Source organism: Rhodnius prolixus, unplaced genomic scaffold, assembly GCF_049639745.1.
Source record: "Rhodnius prolixus isolate KJV_2025 unplaced genomic scaffold, Rpr scaffold_4, whole genome shotgun sequence".
NCBI lineage: Eukaryota > Metazoa > Arthropoda > Insecta > Hemiptera > Reduviidae > Rhodnius > Rhodnius prolixus.
In genome coordinates, this window is record NW_027411614.1 from 30,997,208 (window position 1) to 31,010,525 (window position 13,318).

Consider the following 13,318-nt stretch of genomic DNA (forward strand, 5'->3'; position numbering starts at 1 on the left):
AGAACACTCGACACCCAAAAAAGTTCTGGGTGCCAATAAATTGATTGCCTTAAAGAATAGTAACAGTAGTGGTGTTGGACTCGACATGAATTTTTTCAAGCGTATGCTTGTTAATAAGTTATCGCGAATGGACAAATTGGAGAGTAGCAGACTCGTGGAAACGGTAATTTGTAATCATCTTGATGTGTACGTTCTACTTTCAACTCTTATTTCCTTGTTGCTGGGGTCGAAGCACTGGTGAAAGGAGTATTTCTCTGATTTCCCAAATTGCCCCTCACAGCCGTAACTATTTCTTACAGTGGTTAGAGCTTCTGTTCTGTGATCAGTAATATTTCTATTATCCTATTTAAGTCATTTAGAAGTTTTCAAAAATTCATTATAAATATACATCATTAAATTAAATGCAATATGATATATGTATATTCAATATGTGCATGACCAACATATACAAGAAGTTTATCAAATAAAATAACTTTATTGTGTGTTTCAGCCCGACCAGGTTATCAATTAAAACTTGACTTTAGGGATAGCTTCTATATAGAACCGTCCGATGAATGCAAATTTGATTATTTGGAAATAAGAGACGGTGCCAATGGATATGATCCGTTAGTTGGTTCATACTGCGGAAGAAGTTTTCCACCAATTATCATATCTACTGGTCGTGCACTTTGGCTTAGATTTCATTCTGACGAAAATGCTGAGTATTCTGGTTTTAGAGCAGTTTACGAGGAAGTTAAAAAACCTGGAGTGTTAGGTAAGATGATTTTAAATTATCTAATTTAACTGCTATGGAATTTAAGGTAAAATGTTTAATGTTCGATCAGATAAAATGACAATAATATGTTTCCAGTTTTTTTTAATGACAAATCCTAGTTATATTTTTACAATGCAAAATCTTAATCTAGAATGTTCTAGGTTTTGTTAAACAACCTTGGTTTCAAGGTGTTTAGTTCGCAGACACCTCATCATTATTATTTTTAAAAATTTGTTGATTCTTGATATTATTTGATTGGCAGACCACAGATGAAAATCTGAGGAATTCAAAGTTGGTATTTAGGGCATAATATCCATTATTTTCGCGCACTTATCCAAAATATAAATAACCGCAGCTATTTTTGGAAGGCCATAAAGAGTATTCAAAGCAATTAATGAAATTAAAATTGAAAAGTGGGTACAATTTTGATACAGCATTATATGGAACTAAAGCAATTTATAAAAATCAATTTTTATTCTAAAGCAATTTTAATTATAAAACAATTTTTTTCTATAAAAAATGTTTCTACAACACATCCATTTTTGGGTGTCAACATTTCTTTAGATGAAGAGCAGTGGGCATGAGAAAGAATAAAATTAATAAATCAACTGTCACTGGTGCATTTATATCAAGTATTTAAAAATTTAATTCCCGAACGGGAATATTCCCTGCTAAATACGGTATTAAAAACCGAACAATTGTCTTGTTCTAGTCCAAATCGAAACTTGCTTTATTACATAAAAGAGAAGATAAGATATATTTTGATAACTGTAGCGGCTAGCGGCATACCATTACACAAAGTAACTCACAAGTATTTACCTAGGGTTTAACTAGGGTGAATGCCTGAACTTGTTGACAGAAGAACAAACTGGCTTTAGGCAGGGTAGAAGCTCTTTAGATCAACTTAACATTTTAATGTCATTAATTTCAGGAATCTAGAAAGTTTCATTAAAGCAGTTTGTTAGGTTTCGAAAAAGCATTTGAATCTATTAAGCACAACTTACTCTGAAGAAAATCGTTAGGTACTTTAATAAAATGATAAGACTTTAAAACTAATAAATGATAGATAAAGTGGCTAAAATAACCAAATAAATCTAAAGTGCTAGTATTTTATAGATCGGGGAGAATGAAAACACTATACCTCTTTTCTGGTATGATTCGAAGCTCGACTACACACGGAATTAACTTCTCTTGGGGTACCATTTTGGACTTCAGGGAAATTTAAGCAGGCTTCAGACTATTTTATTTAGAGGAAGAAGTAGCTGGTGCAAAAGTAAGAGAAATTCTATTTGGAGGCGGTCGGATAGCGAGGGAACAAAATTAATTTATGCCACGGTTGCATCCAGTTTTATACGCATCCGAAACTTGGAATCTACGTTACCTCGTCTCTTAACACTCAAACAATTTTACAATCTTCGAAGTCAAATTCTTTAGATTTTATAAAATCCTAAGCAGTAAAGTAAATAATTGTCTGCTTTCTCAGGTGGGACGTAACGTCCAACTATCACTTAGGTGTAATTGACAGGGGCGGAAGCACATAATTCACTATAAACATTTTTTCAGAAAATAAAAAATTACTAGATGCGGGATTCGAACTGGGATCTTCCACTTACAAATCCACGATTCATAAACGCTTCCCGACACTCTCCTTAATAATATACAGGGTGATCCATTTAAAACGCACCAATCGCTAATAACTTTTCAAGAAAGCGGAATTTCGAAAAAAACCACGAAGTAAACTATACGTTTTTTTGGGTCTAGTTTTCAAATTTTTTACTCCCGATGCTGTATCTTTATTTTTGGCGGAGTTACGGCCAAAAACCCAATTAGGTTTTTATAAGGACCACTGGTTTTGACAATGATTATGAAAACTACATAAAAAACTGTGGAAAATGACGTTGACCCGGTTTCGATATCTCTAGTATTTGTCGAGATATTTAAGATCAAAGTTACAATTTTATCTATTCGTGAACCGTTTTCAATATTAATTTTCCACCAGAAATACACGTTTTGGGAGGTCTGTTGACTGCAAAAAATGTTATTTGTGACGCAAAGTAAAAAAATAAAAAATAATTGAAGATTTTAAAACATGTAGTGTAATGTAATGGTTGTGGGTGAATCAGGATAAATTTGTTTTATCATCAAATAAAAGAAATCATCAAATCATTTTAATGCACCCAGTATGCGAGACTTCTTGACCTATGATTATGGTAAGAATATCTTGCCAGGGAGGGGCGGGTGTTGGTCTAGTGGTCAAGAGCGTGGTTTTTTAAGTGGGAGATCCTCGGTTCGAATCCCGCGCACGCAGTTATTCGTATTACTTAAAAAACCATAATACTTGTTTAAATAAAATGTAGTCATATGCGGGATTCGAATTGGAAATCTTCCACTTTATAAAGAAAGCCACGCTCTTGACCACTAGGCCAACACCTGCCTATCCCTAGCAAGATATTCTTACCACAATCATAGGTCAAGAAGTCTTGCAAACAGGGTACATTAAAATGATGTGATGATTGCTTTTATTTGATGATAAAACTAATTTATCCTGATTCACCCACAACCATTACATTACACTACATGTTTTAAAATCTTCAATTATATTTTATTTTTTTACTTTGCGTCACAAATAATATTTTTTGCAGTCAACGGACCTCCCAAAACGTGTATTTCTGGTGGAAAATTAATATTGAAAACCGTTCACGAATAGATAAAATTGCAACTTTGATCTTAAATATCTCGACAAATATTAGAGATATCGAAACCGGGTTAACGTCATTTTTCACAGTTTTTTATGTAGTTTTCATAATCATTGTCAAAACCAGTGGTCCTTATGAAATCTCAATCAGGTTTTCGGCCGTAACTCCGCCAAAAATAAAGATACAGCATCGGGAGTAAAAAATTTGAAAACTAGACCCAAAAAAACGTATAGTTTACTTCGTGGTTTTTTTCGAAATTCCGCTTTCCTAAGAAGTTATTAGCGATTGGTGCGTTTTAAATAGATCCACCCTGTACTATAAGTCCCAAGACTGTACATTATTCTGAAATTAAAGAAAGAATTATTCCTCATTAAAGAAGACATATTTTCTTCTAAATAAAATACTAATTTAATTGCAAGAAGTTAAGGTACTTTTCTAGTACACACCTCTTTTCCTAAGTTGGTTTAACCATTAATTTAAGAATCAATTTAAAGAGGTTGTGCATAAATAGTAATATTTAACTCCTGAACTATTTAATTTTCATATTTTCACTAGGAATTTACGAATGCATTAATGAGGCAATACGTATTCAAATATAAAAATGCACTATTTTAACACATGTCAAATAAATAATGCTTAATTATTGCTTTCTTAGGAACCGATGTACCTGAGGCACAGTGTCATAAGTATTTAAGTGGCATTGAAGGATATGTGAATAAATCTGACATTGACCAAGAGTTCACCCAGCGAAGCAAGGATTTCGGAGTGCCTTTGGAGTGCATGTGGACAATAAGGGTAGATTTTGGTTGGAGGGTTAGAAATATATTTTACTACAATTACATTATTTTTATCAAATAAAAACAAGTACGTCTTTACCACTTCATTTTCGCCTAAGATGTTCTCTCCAAATGTTTCTTTGTCACGCGATAAGAGTGTTAAAATGAAATGTAGTTGTGGGCCAATACACTGCTTTCGTGATGAAACGTATAGTTTTTTTTTTTTACATTTTAATATTTATTTGTTTATCAAACGAGAAATTGCATCTTTCATTCAATAAATGCCAAAAAAACAAACAAATATAAATGTTATGAGATACATTCTCTTAAAAAATTAGTTTTCTTCTGAAAAAAAAAAAAATCTTCAGAGATCTTTAATTGGTTTTAACTTAAAAGTAAATCAAAATATTTACTTCTAATTAAATTTTTTGGCCATTCAGTTACATAAAATGTATTTTCAATGTTATTAATATATTCCATATATAACATAACTATTCCATTTTCTTCTCTCTTACAGATACAGTTGCATTTTAATAAGTTTGCACTGAAAGTGCCAAATGATTGTGAATCAAATTTTGTTGATATATTTCCTGAGGCTACAGATCTTCAATCGCGCTTAAAGAACTTTTGTGGTTCAATAGCTGATTTAGTACAGAGCCCAGAGAATGTTCTCAAAATACGATTTCTTGCACTTTCAAATGCGCGAGACTCTAATTTTGAAGCGCTTTTCACAGCATTCAGAGAAAAACCAAAATCTACAAGTTCAGAACCTATAAGTAAGTTCATTTTGTATTTGTTAATTGTATTGGTTTTGATATAAAGCGCGCTCCTTCGAATCCATTCTAGAATCATCAAGAAAAAAAGTGACATTAGATGTTGCATTTTTCTTTTTTCTAGAAAGATTTTTTATTTTGTTATTATTATTATTATTATTATTATTATTATTATAAGGCTGTGAAGAAGGAGAATATGACTGCGAAGATGCTACCTGCATATCAGATAAGCTGAAATGTAATGGAAGGATCAACTGCAGGTTTCGCTCGGACGAAGATCCAATGAAGTGTCAGGTTTGATATTCTGTTTTATTTTTAGTAAATGAATATTTGATTTTAACTTGCTTGAAAAAAAAAATTGGGTGGGGGTAGCTAAAGGCTAAAAGTAGGACCCCGTAGCTTTTAGAAGTTAATTTTTTTACTTTCAACTCTTTGAAGTAGGTCCTCACGGAAATTAGATTCTCTGAACTAAATTTCCGGAATTTCTTCTTTTTTTTTCAGTTTGTTCACATAAGATTGCTTATCATAAGATTGTAGACAAGAAGAAAGTTAAGTAAAGATTATTTACCCGTCGTCATACTTAAGTTAGCATCAAACTTTAAAATACTAGGGTGAGGCTAGTATTATTACTTCATTGCGATAAACTACATGTACTTCGGGAATCGAACTACATCTGATATGGTCTAAGAAAGGCAATCCAATTCACTCGTGACTGATGTGGAAACCAAATATTCTTTCTTAAGCTTTATTATAAGTCCAGGCCAAGTCCTGAATCGGATTCAATAATCACGGTAGTCATTCTTAGAATTTCAGTAAACTTCTTTAACTGCTCATACGCAACTTTAAAAGGACAAATCTAGGAGAAGAAAAAAAAAACTTAAGAAACTAGATTCAATAAAAAAATATATTTGAAGTCATTGAATCAGGAACGTTGTCCTGGTAAACTTTGTTTTCCAAATTATTCAACAAAACTTGTAAAACTAGAAATCCCTTTGCCCCAAGGGGAATTTTAAAAAAATCTTTTTCTGATAGAAAAGATAAGAAAAAAAAACTGCAAACGAACTCGGTCCCTATGATTTTTATTTCTTTTAGCATAATTGATTTTTCATTTAATTCAGTGAAAGAAAGAGAAATATCGGTGAAAGAAGTAAATTATGACGGATAAAGTTATGATATTTCTTTATGTAGATGAGAATGTCAGTTTTTTTTTAATACCCAGTGAGAATGACGATGACCGTTTATATTATTACTACATGCAACGAAAAAGGAGAAACACATGTTCATAATTACCTGCATTATTATGCAAACGAGCACTAAGAATATTTTTCTTTTTTCCTGCATGCTGTCATATTTTGGTGCCCACTGTATCTGAATTTTTTTTTATTTTAATAATGTTATATTTCATAAAAACTTTTTCCCTTAGTTTTATGGATCAAACCTTTCTATAACTTTTTTCTCTTATAAATTTATTTATTTAGTTTTATAAAAACTTTTTTTGTTACAGAAAAAACAGGGCATATTGAGTGCCATATTTAATACGGAACACATGCTCATAATATTAATAGTGTTCTTTTTAATTCTTACTGGGATGTGTTGCGCCTTCCTTTTTAATTGTTTCAAAAAATTAATAAGGGACCATAGAATTATTCAGGTATTAGAAATTTCTTTATTTTGTTTGAATTTTTATTTTTATTGCTTTAATAGATTGTGCTTGAGTTAGGAAAGCCTTTACATAAACTATATTTTTTTTTTTTTTTTTGAACTTGACAACTAATTAATTAGAAAATAAAAACAGAAAAATGAAATAACCATTCATGGAGGAAGCAAAAGATTCCATATACCATCCTAAGGAGAGGATACGAGTTCCCCTCTTTCGTTGCGCGAGTGAATAAGACGGTTTTATTTCAGGTCGAAATATAGAGAGACTTTCAGAAGAAATATAGACAAAATATATTCTTCCACAAACAGCCAGCGAGCAAAAATTAGAAAATTTGAAGAGTGATGGTCTGATAATTATTAAGTTTTTTCTATTATATTTCCTCAAAAATATCTGTTTTTCTATTCCTTTTGTTTATTGAGAAATATATCAATAGAACAAGCATTAAAACTTCTGGTTTGAAATATTTACATGACTTTTCCTTCTACAAGTATCATAATAAAATTGATGTTTAATTTGTCTTGTACAATGTAGCTAAGAAGTACGCAGACTCTGGTTCTTTGCGTTCCAACATTGTATAATAAATATTAATGGCTTAAGTGTCCGGACATCTCAAAAACGTGCGCTAAATTTTGCAATATGTTCTGACGGATATTTTGCAGAAAAGAGCACATCACTGTGCTAATGCCCCCTCGTACTCTTTCATTTTGTTATATGTTTGCTGCCACTCTTTGATGAACCTGCCATAAATTGTTGGTATTTTTAAACGGGTTTTCTGGGAAGTCAGCTGAAAGGAAGAGGAGGGCGAAATTCACTTGAATCGCGATTTTGGATAGTGAACTGTGCTCTTACAGGACCATCTTCTTTGATACCTCCTTGATTAGGTTAGGTTGTCAATTTAAAAGGGAAAACCTTTTGTACCTTACAGTGAGCACAATAATCACACGATTAGGGAAATTTTCCAGCTTTCTGTAAATATACGGTTCAGCTAAAGGTAAGAGCTAATGTAAAAGACACCGTTTTGAGAGCGCGTAGATTGCAAACTCGACTGTAATGTGCTCAGCACTTCGGTAATGTTGTTAGCGGATAAATACAAGAGCTTATCAATCTTTCCGATCTTCCCTGGTGGCATCAGGCACTTCTTTAATTGCGAAGGATGGAAAGCATTTACCTTTAAATCTTGTTTTGAGTGTTAGCGACATCCACTACTTCGTACATACCAGATTAAATAAAATAAACCTAATCTTTAGTTTCCGAATTCTTTGGAAAAATTAGATTTTATGTTTTCGACAACAAAAATTTACTTTCTTTACAAAAAAATTAATTAATAGAAGCATTTTTCAAATAAAACCTGAATGTAAAAAAGTAGCACGCCTAATTTGCTTTAAATACTGTTTTAGTGGTAGACGCAAAACTAAAAAATCTTATTGGAAAGTCAGTTGCTGGATTGATATATTCATAAAAAAAAAATTAACGATATTTTAAAAATTTAAATTTTCGGAACTACTTAAAATTTTTAATTGTTTATTTCTATATTAAGTCTTTTCCAACCTATAAAATAATTTGTTTTCTTCTAATTATCTACAGGAGCACATGAGACGCACAAGAGAGGGTCGCATATCATCTCCCAAACTTGCCCAGTCAACAAGCAGACTGGATTGTCATCTTCCCTCAAGGGAATCTTTGGTAGCAGTGTCTATTCCAGAACCACCATCGGATGAGGTAGTTGAATTATAATTTATATACATAAAAGGCCACAACTCTTTCCATAAAAGATTCATGGACTTGAAAACCCATCCAATAGTTTTTGACATTTATAATAATAGTTAATCTTTAGTACTAAAGAGTACATTAATCTGTATATTATGTTAATCTTTAGTCCCTAGTTTCCATAAGCATTATTTTGCCTTCAAATGGTCTACTTAATTGGGAGGTTTCAAAAAAAAAAAAAAAAAAAATAGAGAATATTTTAGAAATTTTAAGAAAACTATTGGAAAGAAAGGTACGGCTGTTGAAGCCAATTTTACTGTAGACTGGCAGTGTTAAATAATAGACACTATAAGCCGCTATCTCCAGCTTTGGAAATGTGTAAAAAGGCTTTTAAAATATATTTGGAGTACCGCATGAACTCACCATCCAAGAAAAAACGTAGTTACCACAAAAATCCATCTAGCATGCGCTACTACAAAAGAAGAGCGGCTTGAGATGAAAAATGGATTTACTGGCCAACTCTTGGGACTGTGATAAGTGGTTGGACAGCGGAAAAACGGCATTTCTGGTCGGTGAAACTTGCCAATGTGAAAAAGAGACGATGCCGTTTGCTTTTTGTGTAAAATTGAAGTAATAATTCATTACAAATTCGTTTCCGATAGACTTAATACAAAAAAAAAACTGGATGAAATTTATTCAAATTACAAAAGAACATTTTTGTTCCAGCTTGAGTATTCAATGCGAAAATACCAGACTTAGCGCCGGTCAAATTGCATTTTTTTTTTTGTTAGAAATCATTTAACATCATCGCTTAATTTGAAACGGAGAGTTTTTTTTATCTTATTCAAAGCCAAAGAATCTATCAGCTAAAGTTCTTCAAATTGTAAAAGAAGACAGTCACATATGACTAGGTATATTTTGAAAGTTTGTTAATCTTTTTTATTTTTGTTAATAGCCCTTATTGCATTATTAGGCTTAAAAATCATTAAACGGTTTAATATTTAATTTTGTTATTAGAAAACTGATTTTTTTCATCCCTTTATTATATAGACAGGCATTTCTTTCTCTGTAAGGCTAGTCACATATAGCAAGATTGTAATCAATCAAGGCACAGGTTCAAAACTAATGAAAGCCTCTTCAGAAAAGTATTTTTTATCCTTTGTCTTGGGGATGTAGTAGATGGCGTCTAATACCTTCTTCTATATCTCTATGTAATTGTAATTGTTTTCCAGCAATAGTTATTTGGATTTGCCTCTGCACCGCCTTAACTAAAAACAAATATGACAATTCTCGTTAAATTAATGTAATAGGGTACTGAGTTCAGGAATAAATGCATCACTGAGACTATATTTCTATTCCTTGCTTTGTTTTGTGCAAGGTTGAAATGCGTGACTCGCAGTGCCAGACTCGAGAATCACTGTTCCATCCCACTGACTGCAGTGTTGTACCTGCTGCACCAGGCTTCACTACATTTGGTTATGGCAGCAGCGAAGAAGAAACAACTCAGCCACCGAGCAGCAGACCTGTCAGAACTATTGGTACTCATCACCATCACTACCATCTCGGTGGTAGTGATCCAAGAGCACTATCTGTCGAGTCCACCAAGTCAGCACCAGATGTTATAATCACTCACTGACGATGGGAGCCGTACAGGAGGCGTTATCCTAGGAGAGTAGGCACGCCTACTACTGTTGGTACACAATATCCTCCATCACACATCTTGGAACTAGAAGGGGATTTTGGTACCGATATTTTCCATTCGCATGGTAGTGTTGCCCCTTATCCTGACTCTTCATTAACATTTTGCTAATAATAAAACCAATACATTTCCTTCATTAACAACATTCTGTTTTGTTCTTAATTTTAATCCTTTCCCACCATGTTCCAAACATTATCTTATGACATGACCAATTTTCACTTTCTCAAAACTTATAAAGGTCCTTTTCTTTAGTTCTTTTAAAAGTTCATCTCTTTTTTAGATTTACAATGTTCTTTTAATAAGAATATATGTATCCTTCTTTTTTAAGTCATTATATAATTGTACTTATATTAAAATTTTTTTAAATAAAATACAAATCCATGGGTAGCGAATTCATAGTTAAGATTTTTTTTGTTCATGAAGATGAAGTGTAAGATAAAGAACATTACTTAATTTAATGGGAACATTGAATAGAATGAAATCTAATTTATGATTTGCAATGTTAAGTCCATAGTAATACACAATAACAGGATTAATCTGTTCCTTTTTTTTATGGTTACTTTTTCTTCTTTTTTTTAGAGACTAAATATACCTCAAGTCACAAACATCCACTACTAATGCCTCTTGTCTTTTCACAGTAGAAACCTGCAGTGGGGTTTATGTGAAAAAATTCTATGGACATGAAAAGTAATAAATTTTACTGCTAATAAAAATAATTGTAAATAATATACATATTATAATAAATGTATAAATCAATGTTAAGTATTAGTACTAAGAAAAAATTCCTATGAACTGAATCCCGATAAATAAGTAAGCTCAAACAATTTTTTGGGTTATTGTATAGAATTTTAAATTAAAAAAAAAAAAAAAAAAGCCTAATGGAATTGTAAAATAAATGATTGTTATGCTTCTTTTATATTTCCTGTAATAAAATAAAACGAAAAATACTTCAAATTGTTAATACTACACTTCGCATTGTTAATATCGTAGTCATAAATAGTTTTATCTCAGCTAAATCACTGTGAAGGAAAAAATATCTCAACTCCTGGCAATACTAAACGAGAAGTAAAATTATCATCTAGCAACAAAAGTGTTTCCGTTAAGAGAAATGTGAAACATGCAGCATTAATGTTTCCAGATTTTGCTTACCACATTCAATTATGTATCGTTTATTTAGTCGATTTGTCTTTTATTCTGTAAATGATTTTATAAATTTGCCTTTGATTGATAACATTCAAAGATCAGTAAAACACCTCAGAAACTACTAAGCCTTTCACATTGATTCTTAGGCGGCAGCAAAGACCATCTACATTTCAAGAATTTGAACAAAAATGTGAAGTCTTTCGAGGATCCTTCATAGGAGCATTTAAATAAAATAAACATTCACAATGCTTAGAAACAAAACAAAAATAGTCAAAGGAATTAACTTAAACTAAAATAGAATGAAATATGAAATGTGCCATCAATTCAAGGGTATATTTTACTGAACAAAAAAGAAATGGTACGGCGTCGTGTTTCATAGCAAGGTGAATCCACACCGGGCGTATAACGTTTACCTTGACCAAAAAATGTTTCGAAAAATTAATGCGTCAGAGAAAGGAAGTTCAACATTGGGGCCGTGGTAGACCTACAATGAAAAGATCTGCGCTTAGAGAGTATCTGTATCATGTAGAAGAACGTACTGGTTCACCTTAAGAAGCATTACGTTGATGGAATCTGTTAGTAACACAACCATTTGGAATATCTCACCGTATCCACAGTTTTATCCACACCATTTTTAGCGTGTTCAAATAATTAATGCAGCAGATTTTGAACCAAGGCAATCAGCAATGAGTAGTTGATGAAAAGTGCATATGACCCTCAATTTCTGGTTTTATATTTTACACCGTTGAGACAAGATTCACCAGATGATGGAATTTGCACAACTGTCATCTTCGAAAAGACAATACTGAACACAACCTTATGTCCAGGTAACAAAATAACTTTCTTCAAATTTATTGGATGAAATAACTATTATAATCGGTCTTCTTATTGGACTTTTTTTTTACCAACTCAATGGACTAACACGGTTTAAAAAGAGTTTTGAAATAATTATTTATCTCTCTTACTAGAAAATTTGTCTCTAAAATTTACATAATATATATACGTAGCATGATAGTACCTCTCCACATTTCAGTACTACAGCTTACAGTACTTATCCAAATCGCTGATAGATTGCGGAAAAGCAGTTAAATGATCAACGTCAAGTCCACCTACAAAAAAATAGACATTTTACCTTAATTTTAATTTACTTTCTCTGTTGCACAAATATTTGATTCAATTTTACTAAATTTCCTTGGACGAAACCGAGAGAATGCACCTACTCATCATGATGCGCAAAGCCAATTTTCAATGGTTCTCAAAAAAATTTAACGAACACTGAAATCAAAACAATCCGCAGCAACCAATCAAAGGTAAAAAAACCTGCAATTTAATCGCCCAGACTCTCATACCGAATCGTTGTTCGTGCAGTGAACATGAAGCTTGGAATTGGAAGTGGGAGATCCCCAGTTCGAATCAAATTTATAGCTACTCTTAATAGTATTAAAATAAAATTAAGTAAACGGGTCTTCTATGATTTCATTTAATCAATAAGTGTCATAATTACAAAATTTTACTCGGAATATTTGTTCCCGAAAATTTGATTACGGGTATTTCTGTTTCTTTTTGAGAGCGGGTAGGTAGATTCCTTTTATGACTCAAATGTCAGGAATTTGAGTAGAATTTGTGAGTTAGAACTCCGAAAACAGAGTAAAAGAAACTCTACTAAGTGTTCACCCCAGATTTATTATAATTATTGTATTTTTCAATTAAGGCGCGTCCACTCTCAGCTCCACAGTATCCAAAACCTTTTTCAATGCAAAGCTCTTTAATTGTTGAAACAATTCAGCAATTTCTATTTTTATATCATCATTTTATTGTTTGAATACAAAAACTGTGATTAAAGACAGTAAAGTAAAAAACAAAGAGTAAAGTTCTTATCTGCAAAATTTGTTTTTGTTTACAATTAAATAATGGATTACAACCATCACTTATTTTATTATTTGCAAGTGAAATAACTTTTTCTGTGCAAGTACTAATAAAAACTCTCAAAAAATAATAATAATAAAAAATATTTTAATTGATAATGGCGAATGATTTCATCACTTCCAATCATAACAGTAATAATAAAACGAATTTTTTTTTACTTACAATAAATGAGAATCTAATTCAT

At 31.9% G+C, this 13,318-nt stretch overlaps 1 protein-coding gene across 4 annotated transcripts in view; it reads left to right on the forward strand.

The window, feature by feature from the left end:
• Neto (Neuropilin and tolloid-like) overlaps positions 1-13,267 on the forward strand; it is a 428,343-nt gene extending 415,076 nt beyond the window's left edge. For all 4 annotated transcript variants that reach the window (XM_074130381.1, XM_074130383.1, XM_074130382.1 and 1 more), the window contains 7 exons: positions 491-754; positions 4,106-4,263; positions 4,744-5,002; positions 5,178-5,293; positions 6,504-6,650; positions 8,244-8,378; positions 9,745-13,267. In XM_074130381.1, coding sequence (XP_073986482.1) covers positions 491-754; positions 4,106-4,263; positions 4,744-5,002; positions 5,178-5,293; positions 6,504-6,650; positions 8,244-8,378; positions 9,745-10,002 — 1,337 coding nt within the window. In that variant the 3' untranslated portion in view covers positions 10,003-13,267. The remainder of the gene's footprint in view (positions 1-490; positions 755-4,105; positions 4,264-4,743; positions 5,003-5,177; positions 5,294-6,503; positions 6,651-8,243; positions 8,379-9,744) is intronic.
• Positions 13,268-13,318: the final 51 nt, after the last annotated feature.